We start from the raw sequence: 26,437 nt of genomic DNA on the forward strand, positions 1-26,437 counted from the left end.
GAACACGGGAGTTGCTGCTCTGCTGCTGCCTCCATCGGTCAGTTTGTTTAGGTTACTGTTTGACTTTGGTGTTTTAAACGTGTAGGAACTAACAAAACAAAAATCAGACGGCAAGAGTTATAGATGTGTTAGATTAGTACATAATCTAGGAACTATTATAGATTGAAAAATGTAAACATTCATTTTAAATTGTTATAAATTAATGAATCTGAAAGAGAATCATTCTTACTTGAGTTATGTTGATAGAATCCCTTTAATCCCTTTTTTTTTAATTGTGTATTGTGTCTTTTTCTGCCTACTATTCTTTTTGTTTAAATATGTTGCTTGTAATTCATTTAAGATGTGTTTAACAAGATAATGATTAACGTGTTTGTGAGCCTATTTGAAGATTGCAGATTGCAGACACTTTGGAGCTGTGAGCCAATGGCTGTTTGGAAGAGGCAGGGCTCAATAAACCTGGCGACCCTTCCAGTCCATAAAACTGTAATACATCCATGCCCTTGCTGCACAGCCACATGCTTCGTGTGTGTGTGTGTGTGTGTGTGTGTGTGTGTGTGTGTGTGTGTGTAAACTGACGCTTAAACTAACTATACTATCTATTCGCAACATGACACCGACACTGGTATAGAGAATCTAAGATGATAACAACTTTATATATAGCACCTTTTAAAGCAGAGTTTACAAAGTGCTTTGACAGACAAAAACAAGGCAAAAGCAGGACATCCAGAGGTCAATATAACAAAAGACAGCCAAACAATGGCAAGGTATTAGGGTAAATAAAGACAAGAAGGCAAAACAAGCCAAGGCAAATTCCATGCAAATGAAAACTTACTTTATGCATGTTTATTTTTTGCATATGTTTGTTTTTATTGTTTTTATTTTGTCTTTTCTTTGCTATGTTTTGCGGGCATACAATAAACCTATGAAAATAGAATACACAATAGAGCAAAGTACTGCAACAGTCAAGAACATAAATATATAAATATTGCAATAAAAATATGTAAAAGACACTATAATAGGATGATCTGCCTACCGCGAACTTTAATCAAACTGACACCGACACTGGTGGATAATGAAAGATGAAGACTGCTTGTTAATAATGTAATTGTCAAACAATCTATTTGTGTTTTTATTTATATTCTGTTGACATTATGAGAGAACAAAGAGAACCTGTCGGTCCACATGTCCCCGTTGCAGACCGCCCCGGCGCAGCTCTAAACTCTCATTGGCTAGCACGTTGAAACAACCCAAACCAATCACGTGACACCACACTGAGCAGCCGTAATATAGGCTTCTGTGATTGGCCCAAACGTTTGGCGCCTCTTGAATCTGCCGAAGCCGTAGTGGGCGTTGAGTGTGAGCAGTTTGAACCGTAGCGGAAACATTAGATTTGGACGAATTGTTTATAGGCTGGGTGAACTTAAACAGCCTGATTCACATCCACAAATACTGTCTTTTATATAGCCGTGTTCAAAGTAGAAGGGGCGGCGTCTTTTTCTTCTGTTTGCCGACTCTCGCTACGTAAAGCCGGCAAAGTGAATCCCTCCTCCTCCTAAGCTAACCGCTAGTTAGCCGCCGAGCTAACGTTACAGCTAGCCGAAACACGGAGCCAGGTAACGTTAATCCCCAACAAAAAGGACGATTTCGGCCGGTGTTGTGTCACATCGATCCCATATCACTCCGTTGAATGAGTACTGAGCCTCCTGTGCAGGTAAGAGGAGCTGTCAGTGCTGTTGTCTTTTTGTTTCCAGCGATTCCGACGGTCTGTCCTCGAGGCTACACTCTTTGTTAACTAACCAACAGTTAGCTTTAGCTGGACCGGGTCGCATGCCAACATTTTGTATCTCTGTCAAGATTCAAGATGTTTATTGTCAGACCGGTTATACGGGTGCAAACGTATGGAAAAGCTTATGCTAGCAGGCTCCATTAAAAAGACATTTAGTAGAACATGTAAGGGACATATTCAAATATAATATAATAAAATAAGTAAATAAATAACCAGAAAAATGTTTATTGCCAAGAAAGCAAAGACTATGAAGGGAACAGTTAATATGAAATATATGAAGTAATACAAATATATACATTAAAGACGTATCTACAAAAGAAACTAGTGCACATAAAATGAGTATTGCACAGAGACTGTGGGTCAGAATGTATTCCCTCCTAAATAACGCGTGTGTGTGTGTGTGTGTGTGTGTGTGTGTGTGTGTGACAGAGTGAAATCTTAATGAGAGACAGTGAGAGTGAATTACTGACACTGGCAGTTAAGGGGCACCTTAGTGGGAAGCATGTGACAGGTGCCAGAGAGATGTCAGGATGTTGCCAAGCTTGCTGTGTTATTTGTATGCCTTGAAAACACATTTCAAGGCATACAAATCATCTAGAATACTAGTTGATATGCATGTGGATTTCTGCCAATGTGATGGAAAACAGATCCTGTAAGCAGCTTCTAAAAGTAAGGTTTTTTTTGTTTTGTCCACCAGCCAAATGACTAGTTAATGTTTAAATTTTAACAGCCACTCAATGGATTATCATTGTTTTTTTTGGCTGGTGAGTGAAGCAAATCTACCTGCTACTTGCATACCAGCATTTGACTGTTAGATTGGTGCTAATTTTTAACCCTGTCTGTAAGTTATTCTGAGTTAGTTTCTCAAAACAATGACAAGCTTTTCCCAATATTTATATAGTGATACTAACTAGGTTAGTAGTTTTGTTTTTCATTTAAATGTCTGGAAAATCTCAGTACAATTGTCAAATCGTATTTTAGTTGCTTTTTTTGAGTTGATGTAAATGTAGCTGTTTGTTAAATGGGCGTTAATGATATTGTCTCATATCGATCGCAGCAGACCCCTGAGTATGTCATTTGTTTCTTGTGGAATCAATAAATAATTCTGCTGGTGGTGGAACTGCAGCCAGTCAAAAGCATGATGTTGGTTTCCTTATGTTTAAGACCCACAATCCAGTCAAGATATAGAAGTCCTGGCAAAGACTGCAAATATTAAATGTGCAGACAGTGTTGCAGTCAAGACCACCTAAAACGAGACCAAGTCATCAACAGAGTGTATTGAGGCCGAGACAAGACGGAGACTTTGAGGGGTCGAGACCGAGACAAGACGGAGACATTGAAGGGTTGAGACGGAGACTTTGAGGGGTTGAGACCGAGACAAGACGGAGACTTTGAGGGGTTGAGACCGAGACAAGACGGAGACTTTGAGGGGTTGAGACCGAGACAAGACGGAGACTTTGAGGGGTTGAGACCGAGACAAGACGGAGACTTTGAGGGGTCGAGACGGAGACTTTGAGGGGTTGAGACCGAGACAAGACGGAGACTTTGAGGGGTTGAGACCGAGACAAGACCGAGACTTTGAGGGGTTGAGACCGAGACAAGACGGAGACTTTGAGAGGTTGAGACCGAGACAAGACCGAGATCAGACCAGTGCCAGACAGCTAGAACTACTTCTTCTGTCTCCAAGATTCACTTTCGTGTGTGTGTGTGTGTGTGTGTGTGTGTGTGTGTGTGTGTGTGTGTGTGTGTGTGTGTGTGTGTGTGTGTGTGTGTGTGTGTGTGTGTGTGTGTGTGTGTGTGTGTTAAGGAGGCGGGGAGAGGGGGTTATAAGAAACCCATTTCAAATTAGAAATGAGTCATGTTATTGGTTGCATTTGAAGCGTTTTACGTCCAATCACAGTAACAATGGTAACACATAAAGTTAGAGAATGCACAGGAAATTTAGCAATATCTCTGCAGGGGTGGTTTTAAAAATAAAATCCCAAGTCCTCTTTATACGAGACCGAGACCTTCAAAACGTGGTCTTGAGACCGGTCCCGAGTACTACAACACTGTGTGTAGAATCCTTCACCCTCCCTCTGTTTTTTGTTCTGCAGGTTGATCATGGTGCTGACAGGGAAGCGCTCAGAGAAGGGTCCTGCCTGCTGGAAGAGGAGGGTGAAGTCTGAGTACATGAGGCTTCGGCAGCTCAAACGCTTCAGACGGGCCGACGAGGTCAAGGTTTGTCCACACGCAGACGGACCTTCACTCCACGCAGATATTCATAGAAGCCGGCTAACAGGCTGGCAGAGGAAAAACACTAATTTAATCACATTAAAATGATAGAAACGATAATAGATAATAGTTTTCAACAGCTGAAATACTTGTACGTGCGATTAGCCCTGATATTAAAAATTTTCTGCACAGAAAGGATTGTAAAATTAGCATTAACAACGCTGTAACTTTTGCAGTTTAATATAGATTTTTAAATGTTTAGCCTGTCACTGTTTGACAAAGTGTTGGACAAAATTAAAGAGAAGTCTGTAAAGGTCCATTTTTAGTTATTCGTCTGTCCTAATTCATAAACACACGTTTGCTTTTGAGAATACAAGAGGCTGTTGGTGAGCTTGTCTACTGTTGTCTCCCTGGTTGCATGATGACACAGATACATGCTTCTCTTATGACCTTAAGAACAAAAGCCTTGGCTTAACTGAAGAGAGAGATGGTAGGTAGATGGATGTAACTGCAGCAGCCTCTTGCAACAAAGAGCTGCAGGACGTGGAAACAATCTTCACTAGGGATAGAGCGATACTGGTTTATAATGGCAGATACCGATTATTAGTACCGTATTTTCCAGACTATAAGTCGCTCCGGAGTACAAGTCACATCAGTCAAAAAATGCGTCATGAAGAGTAAAAAAACATAAGTCGCACTGGACTATAAGTCGCATTTATTTAGAAATTTATTTCACAAAATCCAAGACCAAGAACAGACATTTAATCTTTATTTTTGATATGTGCATGTTTTTAAATCTCTATTTCAAAGATAAAATGTAACCCTAATAATTACTTAACATGCACAACATTTTCACCAATCTGCACTTGTATACTTAAATTAAAAATGTATAATGTAAAAACATATTGTATTATAATAATAATAATAATGTAGGTAGTGTAATGTAGTATAAAAAAAATATATTTTTATTTATCAAACTTCTGAGAATACAAATCTGCAAACTTTCATAAATAAAATAAACACTTTAACAATAGTAGTGCTGCACACAGTAGCAGCCAGCAGCATTTCTTTGTTTTTAGGACTGAAGAAAACACTTGAACACAAAGAATCGGCTCGATATACTCTGATATCGGCCGGCCGATTATGTGAAAAATGCCAAAAATTAATCTAATACAGATAATCTGCAAACTGCCAAAAAACCTGCCTGATCTTCACTACAGGGTCCCTTAAGTAGCTGCTCTGAAACGTTCAAGCACAAGATCTTCATTACCAGATGATGCGTTTGCACGTGAATGGTAGACGATCACAACTACTCAGCATTTAAAAGACTTCTCGTCCATGTTGGCTTAAAAGTTAAGGCTCATTCTTGACCTTGACTGACCTTGAGCTAAGCTACTACAGGTGACAATCACTCGTGGCGGTTTACGTAAACCCATGCACAGTTCTCTTACTACAAGTCTTTAATCATGAAAAGCAACAACAGGAAATGTGATGTTTGCATGCCAACGTTGCTTGTGTTCTCGTTTCCTCTTTACGTCAGCAGTGTTTTGTCCCTTTGATGATTTGTTTGTTTTTTGTCATCCTGTTTAGGTGGTTAAAATCACTGAGGACACCTTTATAGTTAGGCCGGTGTAGTCCGAAACCCAGTGATTAGATGTATGAGAAATCTTTATATAAATGTACGTGAAATAGTGTTAAATTGTCCACATGGAGAAGAGGTGGCAGCCGGCGCTTTTTAGAAGCCTACTTTTATACATCAATAATCAGACCTAATGGATACTTAATATGGCAGTAGTAGAAGTAATGTTTTTATCACTTACTTTGTGCATTATCATTTTAGTCTTAGACTGAAAGCATCAGAATATATATTGCCACGGATATCCTGAATCGATTCCGATTCACAAAGGCCTGATTTGATCCATTATCGTGTCTATTAGGGATATTTCAGTTAAAATACAGATTTTGCTTAAGATATGAAGGAGCTTCTCGCACAACAAATGCTGTAAATTGTACAAGAAACCCTCTAACCTGCTGCATTATTAAAGAACTATTATTAAGAACTAACCCAAAGCAGTTACATAGTTTTTTTCAGTGCAGAGACGGTATATCTAAAGCCAAACATTTGGGAACATGGCCATGGCAGATCTTTCCCTCGCCAAAATGTCTCCTAACTTTTGGAGCGTTATTTAGCATGACGTTGATTCCTTAGATCGTCTAGTTTCATATGACCCCAATATCTTCACTATAGCTTTAAAACAGAGCCTCTTAAAAGATCAATCTCTGGATTTTATGACTCTATTTCGCATCATTCAACTGAATCGGAAAATCACTTTTTCTTTAAACCCATTCCTAATCGGCATCCTGTCAAGTGTGGCACATTTTGGCTGCTGGCCGACTGACACGTTGCTTGTCTTTTGTTCTTCGCAGTTAGTTTACATTTCTTTTTCTCTTGCAGAGCATGTTCAACACCAACCGTCAGAAAATCATGGATCGCACTGACATCTTGAACCAGGAGTGGAAGACCAGGAGAATCCAGCCGGTTCACATCATGACATCTGTCGGCTCTTTGAGAGGAACCCGAGAGGTCGGTGGATTAACGCTGTTCTCAGATGATGAAAAGCTTCTGGAAAGGTTTTTTTTAGGCTGTGTTTATTTCTGTTTATTTGAATAGGGACAGACACAAAAAACATATATTACACAAAGAACAATCTGATGCCTGTATTGCAGTGTTTATAGCCATGGCTAATTGGCAACACCTGTCCCTAGAAGGGCTTTTAACAGTTAAAATAATATAGGAGTCAAATTTTTACAGTGAGTACAATAAAAAGTCCAAAAACCAGTTAGTAGCAATAAAAAGTAAGTGTAGTAAATAAACACATTCACTCGAGCTCACACAGATGCACACCTTGCATACACACAGCTATACATTTCATACGACATGATCACGCTGCTGCTGCTGTGTTGTGACTGTACCTTTTCTCTGCCTTTCCTCTGCAGTGCACGGTGGACAGCGGCTTCTCTGAGTACCCCCGGCAGGTCATTCCCCTGAAGACTCTCAACGCCGTGGCCTCAGTCCCGGTCATGTACTCCTGGTCTCCGCTGCAGCAGAACTTCATGGTGTGTATTAACGGTTAACAGCTGCATGTAGTGGAAAACATTGTCTAAAATGTACTTCAGAGTTTTTTTAGTGCAGAGTTGTAGAAGTGAAACAATTGCATCAGTGGTCGGGACAATCGGTACGGCTACATGCACTTTCATTATCCACTTTTATTCCGAATGTGACAATATTCTGACTTTGGTACGGGTCATGTAAACAGCGTATTCTGTTTAGATATTCAGAATAAGACCTTTTCCAGAATATAGCCTTTTTCAGATTAAGACGTGTGTGTGTGATATGCCGGTATTATTCTGGTTTTAGAAACATTCTTTGGACATGTCGAGCATACAGCGCATTCAGAATCTGTGTCTCAATCAGGGTTATTACTGCAGTTTGACAGTTTATGGCTTCTTGGCTGTTTACGGCTTACTATCAGCTCTGAGCGTTGCTGTGGTTGCTGTAGGCAAACCAACCAGCCAACAGTTTGCAGGGCTTCGGTAGAGATGCACGGCTTAAAGAAAAGAAGGAGCAACACGGCTACTTTTAAACATTATCAAAGACTTGGATATCAACAGAGCCGATCTTTTCAAGAACCTGGTTGAAGGAATGAAAGAGGGAGGCTCAGTTTGCACGCTCCAACAAGTCTGCCAACGCTAGAAAAATCCTATTTTGCATGGCTGCATGTAATCAGGAATATTAGTGGTATAGTCACAGTCATTAGCCATGAATCCATTGTGAAATAAGGGCAGAAACCGGCATAATGTGTACATGTAAACATAGTCAGTGTTAACCACAGGGGTGTGTGTGTGTGTGTGTAATGTTTGTTTTGCATTCCTTGTTCCAGGTGGAGGATGAGACGGTGCTCCATAACATCCCCTACATGGGAGACGAGATCCTGGATCAAGATGGTACTTTCATAGAAGAACTCATCAAGAACTATGATGGCAAAGTCCATGGAGACAGAGGTGAGGGTCAGTCGTAAACGATGCCTGTTGCTTTCCTTAATATTAAGATGAGAACTTCTCATTCTGGTAATGTTCCATCAACAGAGACGACCTGACATGAACCTGAAAACATTAAACGTAAACATTATTCTGCTGAGTAAAGGCATTTGATTGAATGTCTTGTGTTTTGCAGAGTGCGGCTTCATCAACGATGAAATATTCGTGGAGCTGGTCAGCGCTCTGTCGCAGTACAGCGACAACGAGGACGATGAGGAGGAGGAAGAGCACGACTTCAAGGTAGAAAAGATGGAGCTGTGTGAGGGCAAGGAGCATCCAGAGGACCCGCGCAAGGATGGGCTCATTAACAATGAGAGTAAGTACCAGTGATCATCACAGTGTTATCTGTTGACACGGTAACCATTCCCTTTTTAATATCGCAGTTGCAATATCAGTACGAATAGTCACAATACGATCTGCTTTTATCTTGATTCGATTCCTTCACGATACATGGCAGGGTTTCCCGCAGAAAATGTCTTAGTTAAGGTGATAGGTTTGCCATCTGACCGGGGGGTACACACTACACTAAATATTACATTTAAGTCATAATAAATAATTAATAAATAACCAGCTTTTCAAAATAACAGTTGCAATGTGCAATTTTTAAGCTCATAACAGTTTTACTCGCATTGCTCCCATTCTCCTCCGTGACACGCTCTCTTCTACTTCGCCTGACTACTCTTCTCTAAAAACAAACAGCTCTGTGATAATAGCTCAGCCCATAGATTCACTCACTCAAAGCAGATAGTATGTGTGAAATAAAAACAGGACATGTAATTTCACTGTGTGTAACTACGCTAACTAACCGTCAGACAAACGGACAACAGCTGTGTCTCAAAGACCGGGCAACAGACAGGACGTTGAGAATCCAGGCGCGAGAGGTGCTGGATAGTTCCAGTCACTTCGTCATGTATTCACTTCGTTGAAACAATAGAAGAAAGCCTCACTGCTGTGAAGAACAGGACAGAGAAACGTATATAAATGTTCTCTGCCTGCCGTATGCCAACGCGCCGGTGGGTCCATCACCCCGTCTCTGCCCGGGCATGCCCCAGCTGCCACACATTTGACAAACTCTGACGCACACGCGACGGTGAAATGGCGATTTGTCCCTTTTTTAAATGTGAATAAACGACAGTTACACTCACCGCCAGGAAATGCTCTTTCCGTTGTGATTGGTGGTATCTTTACAACTCGCCGTTACCTTGTTTCCTACAGACTGTGTTGATGCGACTTGCGTCTCTTTCTTTCTTTCTTGCCCCCTCCATCCGCAAGTCGCATCAACACAGTCTGTAGGAAACGGGCCGCCTAACCTGCAAAGTGCTGCGGGAAACCCTGCATGGGCGCTGATTCTAGTATTGTGATTCTTTCACAAAAGCTGAATGATACACTTCTACAGACAATATAGTATGAGACATTTCTACAAACTGAGAAGAATGCACATCACACATTTCATTTGTAAAGAAGAACATAACATGGATTTTTTTGCATTTTCGGTACCGTATAAACTGTATTTAGGTGAATCATTGGTTACATAAAAGACAAATATTGATACTGTGGGAAATAATCACGATTCATTCGTGATCGTTTTTTCCTATTATATACTGTTTTGGGAGAACATACTGAACAAAATTATAAACTCAACACTTTTGTTTTTGCCCCCATTTTTCATGATCTGAACTCAAAGAGCTAAGACTCTATGAACACTAAAGGCTTATTTCTCTCACATATTGCTCACTAATCTGTTAATGAGCACTTCTCCTTTGCTGAGAAAATCCATCCTCCTCATATCAAGATGCTGATTAGACAGCAGGATTATTGCACAGGTGTGCCATAGGCTGGCCACAATGAAAGGCCACTCTAAAATGTGCAGTTTTACTGTATTTGGGGGGGGGAGTCCGTAGTCCGTCAGTATCTGGTGTGACCACCATTTGCCTCACGCAGTGCAACACATCTCCTTCGCATAGAGTTGATCAGGTTGAGAGAAATAGGCCTTTAGTGTACATAGAAAAAGTCTTAGATCTTTGAGTTAAGCTCATGAAAAATGGGGGGCAAAAACAAAAGTGTTGTGTTTATAATTTCGTTCAGTGTACTTGCAGACCTCGTCGTCTTGCCTACGGTTAGGGAGGGCCGAGAGAACTCAGCCGAACCAAAACCGTACACGCTAATTAATGAGCAGAAGATGCTGTTTTTTTTTGTTTTTTTTTTAAACACAATATGAATTTTGTCGGGGGGAAAAAACTGTATTTAAGTTTCTGAACAGCCACACAGGTGTTTCATTTATTCTGGCTGATTTAACCTCTGGTCAGGTTGAAGATTGGGCGGAGCTTAGATGGGAATTTATTACATCACAAATCTTTTCTACCAATGAGAATGACGCTGTCATTTGTCCCGCCCTAAAAGGTGCAACAAAGCTAACAAGAGACTCAGGAAGAAGTCAAACACTCAGTCTATACCACATGTTTCAAACTCAAGGCCCGGGGGCCAAATCCTGCCCCTTGCAGATGTTAATCCGGCCCGCCTATCAATTAGGTTCACAATAGATTTTGGCCCACCTGGTTTTTGTCGGGTTTTTTTTCAACATTTTGTAGCTTTTGTGAAGTTTTGTCACTTTTTCCGACTGCTTTTTTGGCACCTTTTCCGACATTTTTGGCGCCTTTTGTGACCTTTTTTTTGGAGATTTCTTTTTCTTTTTTTCTATGATGGCTAAGGAACTTTTTTTAGGGCTTTATGTCGACCAAACTGTAAGTGAGAAGACCAAATCAATAATCCTACAATAATACAGTCAAAGGATATTAGATTTTTCTCTTAAATACACGTCTGGCCCTTAATCAGTCCCTCCGGAAAAACGTGATTATGCGATCACATAATTCAATGCATAATCTGCCAAAGTCTGCATATTTATGCGCACACACACACACACACACACACACACACACACACACACACACAGACACAGTCCTGGGAAGAGGTCTGATCAGCCTGATAAACTGAAAACACCTGTGTCTGTGATCAGGGCCTTTTTAAAATGATATTACAGCAAGAATGTATGTGATTGTGTGCAGCGCAAAAGACTATTCAGTGGGTAGTTAATTGGCAACGACTTTAGCCTTGTTTGGCCCAGAGGCGACAGACAATTAGAAACGTGGTTACGTAGGTCACTGGGATTGGCCGGTGGGTTTAAGTAAAAGTGAGTTTTGTGCCCTGATGGAAAGCGCGTTTGCATGTGTCGTCTCCAGGCCGAACCAGCAATGACGGCACCAAGAAGTTTCCCTCTGACAAGATTTTTGAAGCCATCTCCTCCATGTTCCCTGACAAGGGCTCCACTGAGGAGCTCAAAGAAAAGTTAGTGGGTTTGTTTGTATGTGAGTGTTAGTGTTGTGACAATAACAGAGGGACACAGTTTATTATATATATATATATATATATATATATATATATATATATATATATATATATATATATATATATATATATATATATATATATATATATATATATATATATATACTGCAAATATGAGCTGCACCAATATAATAAGTTACTGTACACATGTTTTTGTATATTTACTCTTCATGTTGAATTACTTTTGTCATACTTGCATCGTTTGTCCATCAATACTATAATCTCTAGTTATGTTAAAGGCAGTCTATGTCACTTCGGGGACTGCTCCGGTGCCGCCGGAAATTCCTGCCGCATGTCCTTCTTTTTGGCCAGATGTCCGTCCCCTTCCTCTGTCTCTGTGTTGGCGTTCTAACCTCTGGTGGATTTGTGAGGACTCTGGTTAACTGCTCCTCAGATCTCTGCAGGGTAAATCCAGACAGCTAGCTAGACGATCTGTCCAATCTGAGGTTTCTGTTGCACGACTAAAACTACTTTTGAACGTACACATGTTCCACCAAAACAAGCTCCTTCCTGAGGCTATTTTGCAGCAGCACTGTCTGTCCAGTGCTTAGCCCCGCCCAAGACGATTGTGATTGGTTTAAAGAAATGCCAATAAACCAGAGTACGTTTTTCCTCGCATCCAGGAATGCTGTGTGGACTAGCCAGACCCTCCGCAGCAGCAGCACTGGGGAGGAAGATCTGGCAATGCTCCTATTATGCTTTTCCGTATTTCCTGTCATATCTATAATGTTACAATGTCCGATGTTCATGCTAAATGTGGCCAAAGGTTCAAATAATGAGGTAAACGTGTTTAAAAGAAATCACTGTGAGCAAAAACCTCATATTTCCAACTGTTCTGAACACTCAGGTTTCAACAGTTTTTTTTCTACTCTTGTGTTAAGTCACACAGAGACAGTTTTTTATGATTGGTCATCTGCTACAGATACAGCAAACCTGTCACACCCACGAAGCACAGGAACATGCAGCTCTATCCCCCCTCGGTAACCGCTACTCAGTCTCCGTCTCTACTGCTTAGCGCAGCACAAATTAAGCTTGTTTGGTTTTCCTAAAACAAGAAAGCGCCACACAAGCTTGGATGTGGTTTCTTTTTCAGACCAACAACAAAGGCTGTTCAAAATCTTTTGAAATTCATCTTTTCTTTAATTTCTTACAACTTTTTCAGCCAAAACTTTAAGAATCTTTGCAAACCTTTTCTTTCTTTCTCTCTCTCCCTTCTATTCTATTACTAAAGGTGTAAATATTGGTATAAGTTAAATCCTAAAGTTGTAGTTCATGAGAATGATGAGCCTATTCTTTTTAGCCCACAAGTAAGCATCATATATACTGTTACGTTTTGATAGAAACCTTTTGTAATAACTCGAGTACACACTGCTCGCTACATAACATGCCGTGGAAATATACAAAACAATCTCTTCTATTTCACCCTGCCGTGTAGTTTCTTTTATCTTTCTACCATAATATATTTTATATGAACACTCATATTGAAGTCTCTCTGTTATTGTGACAACAATATAACAAAGTATGTGTGTGCGATTGACTGAAAGAATTAGGTGTGTGTGTGTCGAGGCATGTATCGGGGTTTCTACATAGCTGTTAAAACCAGTAATGGCAAAACAGGCAAACCTTGCACATTTAACAGGTTCTTTGTTAGTGCGAAACCTCCCTATTTTGTAGGAAAGTGTTTACGACACACAGTTGTGTTTTTATCCTAAAAATAATTGTTCATAAATCCTTGCAGACTGGATGAAAGTTTCTTGATTCTTTGCCTAATTCAATTGTTAGAAGACTGCAGGTGTTTCCTCTTTACATGGAAGTGAGTCTTGTTTACTCCATTGTGTCCTTTTTCTTCATATGAAGACTCATTATTTACATAATCTGTAAGATCAAGTTCTCTTTTATTCCACAAGAACAAAGAGATATTATGGGGCTTGTTTGATGGGATGAAGACTGCTGTTGTGACACGTAGATTCATTGTAAACTCGGGTGTATGCATGGGCCATTATTCAGTTCCTGACATCGACTGTAAGCCGCTTTGATTTCTCTCTCTGTCTGTCTGTCAGGTACAAGGAGTTGACGGAGCAGCAGCTGCCCGGCGCGCTGCCCCCTGAGTGCACACCAAACATCGACGGTCCGAACGCCCGCTCTGTGCAGCGCGAACAGAGCCTGCACTCCTTCCACACGCTGTTCTGCAGACGATGCTTCAAATACGACTGCTTCCTGCACCGTTAGTGTACACACACACACTCGCACTCTCTCTCACACTCTCTCACTTTAACACTCACTCACTCACTTAATCACACACATACTCACTCTCAAACTCACACACACTCTCTCTCTCTTTCTCTCTCACTCTCACTTAATCACACACATACTCACTCACTCTCAAACTCACACACTCTCTCAACACTCACTCACTCTCAAACTCACACACTCGCACTCGCTCTCTCTCTCTCTCTCACACACACTCTCTCACTTTAACACTCACTCACTCACTTAATCACACACATACTCACTCACTCTCAAACTCACACACACTCGCTCTCTCTCTCTCTCTCTCTCTCTCTCTCTCTCTCTCTCTCTCTCTCTCTCTCTCTCTCTCTCTCTCTCTCAAACTCACACAATTGGCATCTTATTAAAAAATGATGGGTGAGAAAGGATGCAATCTAATATGCTGGATTGGTTTTGGCCAAATGAACTGTAAAATCCAAAATAATCCCTTTTCTCAGTTACTATTTTTGTGATCGCTGGGAGCCCAAATCACGTCTTAAAATTTGATTAATTGCACAGCTCTAGTGCATCCCTATAAAAAAAGCAGACCACTATAAACGTCAGACTTTAACAGACTTCAAAGTCGATTGACTTTTACATTTTTTAATTTTTTGCCCTGCTGAGTCTTTCACCGACTGGAATGAAACGTGTAAAACCCTTTTGAATAGATAGTTTTTGCTTTTAGCATCTTTTTTTTAACAGGCTTCCTCTCTGTTATGTTTTGTTTTAGTGTTCACATCAGACTTTCAACACACATCTCTTCCATCTCTTGTCTTTTAGCTTTCCATGCAACTCCAAACACCTATAAGCGCAAGAACTTGGAGAACCAGGTGGACACCAAACCCTGCGGCCTCGACTGCTACATGTACCTGGTACAGGTGAGTCAACTGTCCTTCATTCATTAAATATCACAGCAGTGTTAATTGTTGTTCTCCTTAAGGTAGTTACACACCAACCAGACGGCCGACCGTCGGCAGAAAAGCCAGTCGGACTGATCAGTCGGGTCCCCGAGGTCCAAAAAGTGCCTCAGAACGCACCGAAGAGACGCCGACTTGAGCATACGCTCTGCACGTGCGCGAAACGTAATACGTCTCAATAGCAGCAGGCGGCGCTGCTCTGTATTGTTTCCCAGAAAATGAAAACCGGCAGCTGATAGGACGAATGCGTCACGTGGTTCTTTTTTCTCCGTAAATTCACAGCCAGACTGTCATGGCGTCTCGTTCAGAATACGATCTCATATTGTCCTAAAATAGTTCACCGAAACAGGTTTATGAAAACATTTGAAGAGAGAAACAGGCCGTGCAGCTGCTGAATCTGTCTTCATTTCAGATCAACAAAGGTCAGTTTAAAAGATGTTCATCAGATTTTGAGATCCGCTCATCCGCTCGCCATTCCCGGGTGAGTCCCGACTGTCCTGTCTCTGACTGAACATGTGAGGTCGGCCCAAATGAAGCCGACAGCTCCTCCAACAGACGACGGCACGGACACACCGACCAGACTGGAGTCACTGACCTCACCAGACTGTCAGACGGCCGATTATCTGCTCTGTGTGTCAGCGCCCTTACTCTGTTTCTGTCTTCACTTCTATCAAACAAATGGGGGGAAATAGCTCTTTTGTTAGGGTTGGGCAAAATGTAATTTTGATTAAATGGTGATTTGCAGTTTTACAACGTAAAATAAAGCCACACTTTAGAGCGCCACTTACCAACTTACCAACAAGCGCCTGGAAGTACGGCGGACACTACGGAAACCAAAACTTGCCCATGTTAAATTTGGAACCGATGTACAGATTTGAAACCACGTTTTCCAACCAATTCCATTGTAATTATGCATTATACATATATTTTTGAAACGTTTCCAAGTTGGACCCGGTTCTCGATGCCCAATCCTACCCTATCTTTCATGTGGATTTTTTTTATTTAGTATCTTTTTTTTTTTTTTTATTGTCCATATTATTCATGTGGATTTGTCATTTGATCATCCTGTTTATGATGTATGTGTATGTTGTGTGTGATGTCTGTAAGCTACTGGGACCTTGAATTTCCCCTTGGGGATCAATAAAGTATCTACCTTTTTATATATTTAACTGAAGAATAACCTGATAAAATATTCACTTCACTGGCTACTTTCCCTTCAGTGTGTCACTGTTATCTTGCTGTGATTACTCAGGATGGGATAGTGAGCGAGTACCCCGCAGGCGTAGTTGCTGAGCGGGCCAAGACGCCGTCCAAGCGCACGGTGGGCCGTCGCCGTGGACGAATGCCGAACAGCAACAGCCGACCCAGCACGCCATCGGTTTCCTCGGAAACCAAAGACACAGACAGCGACCGCGAGGGCAGCAAAGAAGACGACAGAGACAACGACAAAGATGATGACAAAGACGACGACAAAGACTACGACGACAAGAAGGACGAGAACACCAGCAGCTCAGGTACAAACACTCGCTCGTTATATAAAGTAATAAAGAAGCTGCCATCAAAGTTCTGTACTTCTTTGGCAAGACATATCTCAGTATGTCCCTTGGAAAAGCTGAATCAAACCCAACTTCAGTGTTTTTAAGACTTTTTTTTTAAAGGCTACAACCAACAAGAATGTCTCTGATACACCAACCAGACGGCCGACCGTCGGCAGAAAAGTCAGTCGGGCTGACAGCCTCCCCAAGTTGGTCCAAAAAGTTGGTCCAGCCACTGTGTCTGTGTTTAGCCAGTCAGCAACGGTAAACTTCCTGAAAACGTTGCAAGTATTCTCCTCAAAGAAGGGACGTTTTTGCAACCTGAGGCTACATTTAGTCACTCGTTCCTTTTATCAACAACACAGATATAGTTCCTTAGTTCCTCATAAGGTCGTTGGTTTCCGGAGAAAGTTCCTTCCTTAAAGTGTGTGTGTGTGCACGCAGAGGGAAACTCGCGGTGTCAGACTCCAGTGAAGATGAAGCTGAGTGGTGAGGCTGAAGCAGTGGAGTGGAGCGGCGCCGAAGCCTCTCTCTTCAGGGTTCTCATCGGGACATACTACGACAACTTCTGCGCCATCGCACGGCTCATAGGCACCAAGACCTGCCGACAGGTGAGCATCTAGTTTGACTCCTGCAGGCAGCTTAGTTCATAGGTTGTTCTAAACACGAGAGAAGGAAAAAAGAGTTTACATTTTGGTTCAACAGCTATCGATAAGAGTCACTTGCCAAACTGACGTCCTTGGAAGAAAAGATTTAAGTTTCTCTTAAAACTAAAAACATAATGCACTTGTATCTAATCTTACAGCAAAACAAACTATGTAAGGAAAGTTATTGAAGGACACTAAAGTCTAAAATGTTTAGGGCTGCAATATATGATTATTTTCAGTTAATCTGTGGATTATTTTCCAAATTAATGGATAAATTGTTTGGTTAACAAAATGTCAGAAAATGTTGAAACGTGGATCTGTGTTTCCCAAAAAGCCCAAGACGACGTCCTCAAATGTCTTGTCCACAACTCAAATATATTCAGTTTACTGTCCCAGAGGAGAGAAGAAACTAGAACAATCTTCACATTTAAGAAGCTGAAAACACAAGTTTTTTTTACTTTTTCTAAAACGTTCTCTCAACTGTGGTTCTGCAGGTTTACGAGTTCAGGGTGAAGGAGTCGAGCATCATTGCTCGGGCTCCTGCTGAAGACGAAGACACACCGCCCAGAAAGAAGAAGAGGAAACACAGACTCTGGGCCACTCACTGCAGGAAGATCCAGCTGAAGAAAGGTCAGAGGTCACTTCAACAATACCGTTTGCAAAAGGAAACAGAAAAGTAGAGGTGTTTTTTAATGTGGACCATACAAAAAAAGGACCCAAATGTGTTATTTTACTATTGGTTCGTACACAGGTTTGGATTGAAGCTCATGAAATTACAGAGAGACTCAGGGTCCTGTCCTGCACCCGGTGCAGCGCAAAGCCCGACGCAAGTGTCTTTGCTAGTTTAAGACCGACCCAGTTGTCAATTTCCTGTCCAGCGCCCACATCGTTTAAATGGTAAATGCACCTGCACCCATCTGTGGCCCATGGGCGTGCTGGTCTTACAGGGAGGTGTGTTCAGGTGCATTCTGGGCGTGCTGGTTTTACAGGGAGGTGTGTTCAGGTGCATTCTGGGCGTGCTGGTCTTACAGGGAGGTGTGTTCAGGTGCATTCTGGGCGTGCTGGTCTTACAGGGAGGTGTGTTCAGGTGCATTCTGGGCGTGCTGGTCTTACAGGGAGGTGTGTTCAGGTGCATTCTGGGTGTGCTGGTCTTACAGGGAGGTGTGTTCAGGTGCATTCTGGGCGTGCTGGTCTTACAGGGAGGTGTGTTCAGGTGCATTCTGGGCGTGCTGGTCTTACAGGGAGGTGTATTCAGGTGCATTCTGGGTGTATTGCTATCTTGAGGCAGCGGGAAGTGATGGCACCATTGACCAACAAAAACCTGGTCTAAAGTCAATAACGCAGCATTTCATTGTTATTTTAACAGAGCATTAGTAAAATGCTCCTAGGCTCGTGCACAGCACGTGCACACTATGCTTGTTACACACACAGGGACGCACAGCAGCACACACACATGCAGAAGATTACAAATACAAATATTACGGTGCAAATCCTCCATCATAACAGCAATGCTCCAAGGTCCAAACGTATTGGACTAACTTTGTGGAAAATGTGTCTGTCTGGTGGCGCAAGATGAGAAGTTCTTACAGTCATCCAATAGTTGACTCCGTCAGCCTCCACGTGGCTGAAAACATGTCAACATTTTAGCCTCCAGGATTTTTTACACTTCCGAATCAGAATTAGAAAAACGTTTTATTGCCCATGTAAGTTACACTTACAAGGAATTTGCGTTGGTGGTTGGTGCATACATAAACAAACAAACATATTGAACATTATTATATAATAAACGATAAATACAGAAACAAATGTATACACAATAGCTGTTGGGATGAACAGCATGAATTGGGATTACTCGGTTTTTCTTCCACAGAAATAAACGGGCAGATAAATGACTCTTGTTAAAGCTACAGGAAACGTGTTTGTTTAACTTGGTGAAACGCAGAAGATGATTGATTTGAAACATCCAGTTTGACCGCTGCGTTTCTTCTGATCCCTTACAGATGGCTCGTCCAATCACGTGTATAATTACCAGCCATGTGACCACCCGCGGCAGCCCTGTGACTCCTCATGTCCCTGCGTCACCGCTCAAAACTTCTGCGAGAAGTTTTGCCAGTGCAGCTCTGAATGTAAGAACGAACACACACACACACACACTTCTGACTTCAGCAGCTTTTATTCCTGCTAAAATGAAAGTTAACTTTGCTCTTCTGCTGTGTGGCTGCAGGTCAGAACCGTTTCCCGGGTTGTCGGTGCAAAGCTCAGTGTAACACCAAGCAGTGCCCCTGCTACCTGGCCGTGAGGGAGTGTGACCCCGACCTCTGCCTGACCTGCGGCGCTGCAGACCACTGGGACAGCAAGAACGTGTCCTGCAAGAACTGCTCCATCCAGAGAGGCGCCAAGAAGGTTTTTGATTCATTCCAGACCTTTAATCACACTTTCATACAACACAAAAGTTGTCGGAGCCCAAACAATGCACAGATATTTCTTAAGGCTGTTTTATGCTTCAGCGTCGAATCGACGGCGTACCCCTGCGAACTTCTCTCCGAGCCCTCCGCCGTAGCTCGACGTGCACCTCCAAAAATTTGTAACTTGGTGTCGAGGCGACGCAGACCGAAAGGACTGTGATTGGTCAACTGGTCCTGTGTGTTGACAGTCGGTGTTTCAAGCAGCCTGCTGTGGGGAGTAGCAACATGCTAGTTCACTGACATCGGCTTTGCAAATAAAATCAGACCTATTTCGGTTACAATGACGGGGTTATCCGTTTGTAAAGTGTCTATATGTGAGTAACGTTTTTAAACTAGCACTTCGCCAGCAAGTAGTACTTTGTGGGCAGTTGTGCTAAAGTTTGCTTGATAACATAACACAAACTGTCTCTCTCTCTTTCGCTCGGCATTATCGGAAATCGTGATCGACCCTCCGGAAACCACACACCCACTAGCGTTCTGGCGGTGAAATGCACCGCGATGCAAAGAAAACGCGTTCAACCCCGACGCAGAACTCCGAAAGGGTCACGACGCCGTGAAGCGACGGCATAGATACAGCGTGGCGTTGACGCAGAAGCATAAAACAGCCTTTACTTACAACACTTTGAACTTCAATTTCCCGAACACAACCATGTGTTCCGTAGCAAAAAAATCCAATATGAACACTACGTTTGAAAAGTTATGAATCAGCTGTTTTATTGATGTTCGTCTTTCCTTCAACAATAACTACAGAAATGAGCAGCAAACAAAACAAAACCGGTGAAAACACTGGATTAAATAGCAACGTGTTCCTGTTTAAATCTGCACATATTTTGATGCTAATGGTCTAGTTTCTTTAACAAACGACTGCTGATTTCTTATCTCCTTATTCAACTTTTTGAGAGGGATCTTTGTCTCTTTCTGCCCTTTCAGTTGTCAGTCTGTTTGAACCATTGTACAGCATTTTGTTCTTTGTGTACAAAACTAAATAACATATTTGTAAAGTGGACTGTCTACAAGCTAAAAGCATCAAAGAGCTTCGGACACGTAGAGTCGTCCTCTCAGACATCTGACCGACACAATCAAGCTTTGTGGCAGGAGATGGCAAACTTTTCAACAGTAGTGTCTTTGTTTTTATCACAAGCTCAAACAGCCCACTCTGATGTTGCTCTCTGTCTCTCAGCATCTGCTGCTGGCTCCTTCAGACGTGGCAGGTTGGGGCATCTTCATCAAAGAGCCGGTCCAGAAAAACGAGTTCATATCCGAGTACTGTGGAGAGGTAGGACTTCACTGTCCGTGTGTTTTTACTGATGGGTCTTGTTGTGGCTTCACCTTCATTAGCGTAATCTGTACAGATATACAAATGCACCATTTTAGATTCTTGTTTTCTTTAAACGATTGATTGTATCTATAAGCTGCATTTTCACGCACACTTTTGAAAGGAAGAAATGGAAAGATGGAAAGTTCAGCAGGGCTTCCTTAAAGATAAATGGAGGCAGAACACTTTAAACAAACACGTTTATTTAATAAAGCCCACAGTGTGATGCAAAGAAATGGAAAAATGGAAGCAATAAAAGCTGAGAAACCAAGTCTAATCTTCCTAAATGACCTCTTCAACTGAAGAAAAAGTATTCCATTTAAATGTGTAATATAATATCGTATTTGCAGATAATCTCTCAGGATGAAGCCGATCGCAGAGGGAAGGTCTACGACAAATACATGTGCAGCTTCCTCTTCAACCTTAACAACGGTATAACACGCACACACACGCGGGGACACACTCACTCTCACACACGGAGGCACGCACACACACACACACGGAGGCACGCACACACACACACACGGAGGCACGCACACACACACGGAGGCGCGCACACACACACGGAGGCACGCACACACACACACGCACGCACACACACACACACAGGCACGCACACACACACACACACACACACACACACACACACACACACGCACACACACACGGAGGCACGCACACACACACACACGGAGGCACGCACACACACGGAGGCACGCACACACACACACACACACACACACACGGAGGCACGCGCGCACACACATGGACGGACACTCACTCACACAGACACACACACTCTCACTCACACAGAGACAGGCACACACACACACACACACACACAGGGGGACACAGGCACACACACACACACAGGGGGACACACACACACACACACAGAGGCACACGGGGACACACACACAGAGACATGCACACACACACGGGGACACACACTCACACAGACACGCGCGCACACACGGACACACAGACACACACACAGATGCACAGCCTGATTGTGGGCTTTTTTTATTTATTCATTCATGTTTCAAGATATTGGAAATTTGAGAAGTTTGAGAAACCCTTAACAAAGTGATCATTTGTACCAGGGTTCAACGATAAAGGTTAGTTACCATAACAACCTACTTACTCTTTGGGGCATCATCGTATCATAAGTGACGTTATCGTTCTGTTGCCAGAGAACGCTTGTTGAATGATTTGATTTGAATGTGCCGTTGGCCAATCAAGAATGGAGTTGAGGCTTTTGGCAGGACATTTTCTGTCGTTTTTGAGGTTTGTTTTACCAACATTTTTTAACTACCGTATTTTCCAGACTATAAGTCGCTCCGGAGTATAAGTCTCATCAGTCAAAAAATGCGTCATGAAGAGGAAAAAACATAAGTCGCACTGGACTATAAGTCGCATTTATTTAGAAATTTATTCCACAAAATCCAAGACCAAGAACAGACATGTTACTACTAGAATGTTTAGCCTGTCACTGTTTGACAAAGTGTTGGACAAAATTAAAGAGAAGTCTGTAAAGGTCCATTTTTAGTTATTCATCTGTCCTAATTCATAAACACACGTTTGCTTTTGAGAATACAAGAGGCTGTTGGTGAGCTTGTCTACTGTTGTCTCCCTGGTTGCATGATGACACAGATACATGCTTCTCTTATGACCTTAAGAACAGACCTTCCGGACTATAAGTCGCTCCGGAGTACAAGTCACATCAGTCAAAAAATGCGTCATGAAGAGGAAAAAAAACATAAGTCGCACTGGACTATAAGTCGCATTTATTTAGAAATTTATTTCACAAAATCCAAGACCAAGAACAGACATTTAATCTGGAAAGGCCAGTTATTAAACTACACAACAGCCCCCAGAACAAGGGGCTGAATACGGTAGGTGTCCTCTATGTTAACATAACACATTAACAGTTATTAAACTACCCAACAGCCCCCAGAACAAGGGGCTGAATACGGTAGGTGTCCTCTACGTTAACGTAACGTAACTGCTCTGTTGACGAGCCTCTCCCAGCAGCACGTTGTTCAAGCACCCATCTGTGGACTCCTTCCTCCAGCTCTGGCCATCTGGATTTCAGCGCGACTAGCTTTCTTTGTTTTCTTCATTGCAGTAAGACTAACCTTTTCTCCAGTCCCTCACAAGTTTCTCTCTCACTCCAAACTCTCCTTCTGCTGCTCGATGACCGTTTCCGGCTGCGTGTTTTTTTTCTTTCTCAGTTGTCTTTAGGAGCAGCATATAGTCGTCACAAGCCTAGAGCGCCTCTCGCGGCTGTAGACGGTAATGTTTTCAGCATGAAATAACATTTAAAACATGTTACATTATATATATTTTGATATATAAGTCGCAGGACCAGCCAAAGTATGAAAAAAAGTGCGACTTATAGTCCGGAAAATACGGTATCTTTTTTGACACTTTTTACAAGTTTAAAACTAGTTGTATACTGGACAGTAAAAATTGGCTTTGGGCAAGTAGAATTTTTTTTTTTTTTTTATTGAACCCTGTGGAGTACAAATAAGTTGGGCATTTGGTTTCGTACTTCCGTGAAACGTGGAGAGTGTCCTTCCAACAACACAAGTGTTGAAAAGTTTATTTTTTCTCCACAGACTTTGTTGTTGATGCCACGAGGAAAGGCAACAAGATCCGCTTTGCCAACCATTCTGTCAACCCCAACTGCTATGCAAAAGGTAAGAAGATGAGCTGAACATTATGAAAAATGTGTATAAAGACATGGATGTTTATACTCATGTTGAGCTGTGGCTGACTTGTGTGTCCTCTGCAGTGATGATGGTAAACGGGGATCACAGGATAGGAATCTTTGCTAAGAGAGCCATCCAGACTGGAGAGGAACTCTTCTTTGACTACAGGTAACTACAAAACTATTTACAAACAAATGAATCGATAATGAAAAATCTTTTGGCACACATCTGGACTTTAAGCTGCCTTTTTAGTTGGAATAATTCCCAGTTTTCAATATAGCATAACATTTATTTTCAAGTAACAATAATAACAAGAAATCGGGCCAATGAACGAATGCACTAAAAGCTCGGTTTGGCGTACTTGTATTCAAATATCCAGTTAGCTTTTAGCACTCCGTCCATGTTTGTGGTATCACTAAAACGATTATTGCTGCCATCAGTCTCGTCAAAAAAAGACAGTATAAAATATATAAATAAAGAGAACAGAACACAACTGTTCTTTCTGTTCTCTGATTGGTTCTGTTTAGTTGTCTCTATCTATTTCTTCATTACACTGTCACTCTGTCCAAATCTGCACACACGTGGTACGCTCCATAGGGTTTGTAATGTGGTACGCTCCATAGGGTTTGTAATGTGGTACGCTCCATAGGGTTTGTAATGTGGTACGCTCCATAGGGTTTGTAATGTGGTACGCTCCATAGGGTTTGTAATGTGGTACGCTCCATAGGGATTGTCACGTAGTGGACCCGTGCGCTGACGTGCACTAACATGTGCAAGTGGCACAGTAACCACGGTAACCACAGTAACTGGCCAATGAAACATGATCATTACAGCGTTTCAAGCTCTAAATCAAACACAACTAAGCCACACAGCCAACGGACGGGACGCAGCGCCCCACAAAATAAACTAAATACTGCATACTTATTGTGACATTTTCAATATATTGTGATAACGATGTTGAGTCAATATATCTTGCACCTCTAGAGGAAACCCTACTAACGTGTGTGTGTGTGTGTGTGTGTGTGTGTGTGTGGCAGGTACAGCCAGGCTGACGCTCTGAAGTATGTCGGGATCGAGCGGGAGATGGAGCTCGCCTGATTCGGACTTCTACCTCCTGTGGATCAACGACACCAAGGCCTTACACTCAAACACAAACACACCGTCACTTCAGGAAACCCCGATGACTTGTCAAAATGTTTAAAAGCTTCAGGAAAACTGGGAATATTTGAAGCTGAATTTTGATGCTCTTTAGTTGTTTTTTGTCACCTTGATCTTTTTTTTTTTGTTTCAGATCTGTTTCTCTTTTGTCTTGTAATTTTTCTCCTGTCAACAAATCTTCCTCTTCTGTAAATCTTTCCTCAGCTGGAAGTGCACATCACCGACAAACTGACTTTCGTTTGTGTCGTTGTTAAATAGGAGACAAACCAACAACTCTTTGTTTAAAAACTAGCTTTTCAATTCATGCTTCAGGGACCAAAATCCTCCACCAGCCGCTTTCACACACGACCGTCTGGACTGTGTGTGTGTGTACCGTGCGCCACATGTGGGTCCGTTGTCGCGTTGTTTTTAAACTGTGTGAACTGAACCAGCCGCACTCTCCTCCGAGTGCCAGATCACTGTCTGTCTGTAAAACGGGGAGGCCGTTCACAAAGCAGCGTCACACCACAGCCAACACAGATTTGGTTTCCAAGCCGTCTTTGGTAGTTCCTGTGTGTGGGATCGGAGGGATATTGCCACTGTCGGCCACCTGTGCCTGATGCCTGGTGGGCCACATGGGTCATCAGCTCAGTCTCTGAAAATCTGGATTGGCGCCTCGATGCTCTTTCATGTGTCTGTTGACGGAATGAACACAGAGCTATTTTCTGGGACTTTGTGTGTTGCGCTTGTGTGTTGTATAATTCCTGGCCTGCCATTCACGGATGGTCATTTTTGGTATTTTGGTTTCCAAGCCGTCTTTGGTAGGTCTTGCGTGTGAGATCGGAGGGATGTTGCCACACAGTCGAGTTTTGATACATACGTACATTCGCCGTTATTAAACGATTCATCAGCAACAATTCAGATTTGATTATTACTTAAGTCAAACATTCACTGGTTGCAGGGATTTTCTACCTTTTTAATAGACTAAAACATTTAAGAATAATGCAGATTAATCAGTTATTAAAACCATTACTAGTTGCAGCCCAAGACTTTTTCCGGAAGATTTATTGAGAACAAACAGACTGTTATACTAAAGCATATTCTGGAGTTTGTATCTTGTTGTCCTATGGTCAGAAATTTGGGTTTCTTTCAACCAAACTGTCCATACAACGCTCTTCACAAGTAACAAGTACATTTTATAGCATTGGAATTTTGTTTTTGTTTTTAAGTGCAGAAAGAAATGGACTAAAACAACGGAAAAGGTGTCAAAAACATCGGGAAAAGTGTCAAAAGACGACCAAAACTAGAAGGGAAAAAAAAGTACGATGATAAGACATAACGCAGGTGTGTGAAATGGGATCATCCTGGGAAACTATTTGGAGCTTCTGTATAGTGGCCCAGACACTATCAAATAATACACATTATAGATACTATCATATTGGTTGGATAAAATAGGAAATGTGTATTATAGAATATCATTTACAACCTACAAAAAGAAGGGAGCCTAACTACCCTAACCCTTCGTAAGTGGCCCCGAGACATTGATAGCCCATCAGTCTAAGCATTGGTTAACCCTTCTGTTGTTCCATTTTTGGGTTTTCTTTAACCAAATTGTCAACAAAAAAATAACGTGGATGGTTCCATACAACGCTCTTCACAATAAAATAAAGGACCAGTTCACTACTTTCATTGTATTTGGGTGTTTAACTCAATTTTATAGGATTTGAAAAAACGTGAAAAAGTGACAAATGTCGGAAAAGACGACACTAAACTAAACGGAGCTAAATGTTGCAAGGTGTGACGGGAAGACAACCCAAGGGTTAAATAGATGAAATGGAAATGAATGTGTTTCTGGAGATGACTCTGCTTTGTGACGCTGCCTCTTCTTTAGGTGCTAACGTGAAAACCCAAAACCAGGACTACTCCTTCACCAGGACGG

The 26,437-nt window shown here is 42.0% G+C and overlaps 1 protein-coding gene across 1 annotated transcript; it reads left to right on the plus strand.

Annotated features, from left to right (window-relative positions):
• Positions 1–1,317: 1,317 nt before the first annotated feature.
• ezh2 (enhancer of zeste 2 polycomb repressive complex 2 subunit) lies at positions 1,318–24,643 on the plus strand. Its single transcript, XM_078280760.1, has 19 exons — positions 1,318–1,711; positions 3,883–4,006; positions 6,456–6,584; positions 6,998–7,117; positions 7,942–8,062; positions 8,235–8,414; positions 11,335–11,440; positions 13,561–13,724; positions 14,549–14,646; positions 15,938–16,199; positions 16,665–16,831; positions 17,362–17,497; positions 18,868–18,993; positions 19,092–19,270; positions 20,513–20,608; positions 20,998–21,079; positions 23,269–23,349; positions 23,445–23,529; positions 24,399–24,643. The coding sequence occupies exons 2-19, from the start codon at positions 3,890–3,892 to the stop codon at positions 24,457–24,459; spliced, it is 2,310 nt and encodes a 769-aa protein (XP_078136886.1). The 5' UTR covers positions 1,318–1,711; positions 3,883–3,889; the 3' UTR covers positions 24,460–24,643.
• The last annotated feature ends 1,794 nt before the right edge of the window (positions 24,644–26,437 follow it).

Source organism: Sander vitreus, chromosome 22 (genome assembly GCF_031162955.1).
Source record: "Sander vitreus isolate 19-12246 chromosome 22, sanVit1, whole genome shotgun sequence".
NCBI lineage: Eukaryota > Metazoa > Chordata > Actinopteri > Perciformes > Percidae > Sander > Sander vitreus.

Excerpts from the sequence above, each read along its gene's own strand:
- ezh2 (XM_078280760.1), top strand. The coding sequence starts at position 3,890 with ATGGTGCTGACAGGGAAGCGCTCAGAGAAGGGTCCTGCCTGCTGGAAG. Across the intron at positions 19,271-20,512 it reads TCCAGAGAGGCGCCAAGAAG|CATCTGCTGCTGGCTCCTTC; the intron begins GTTTTTGATTCA and ends TCTGTCTCTCAG. Across the intron at positions 23,530-24,398 it reads GAACTCTTCTTTGACTACAG|GTACAGCCAGGCTGACGCTC; the intron begins GTAACTACAAAA and ends TGTGTGTGGCAG.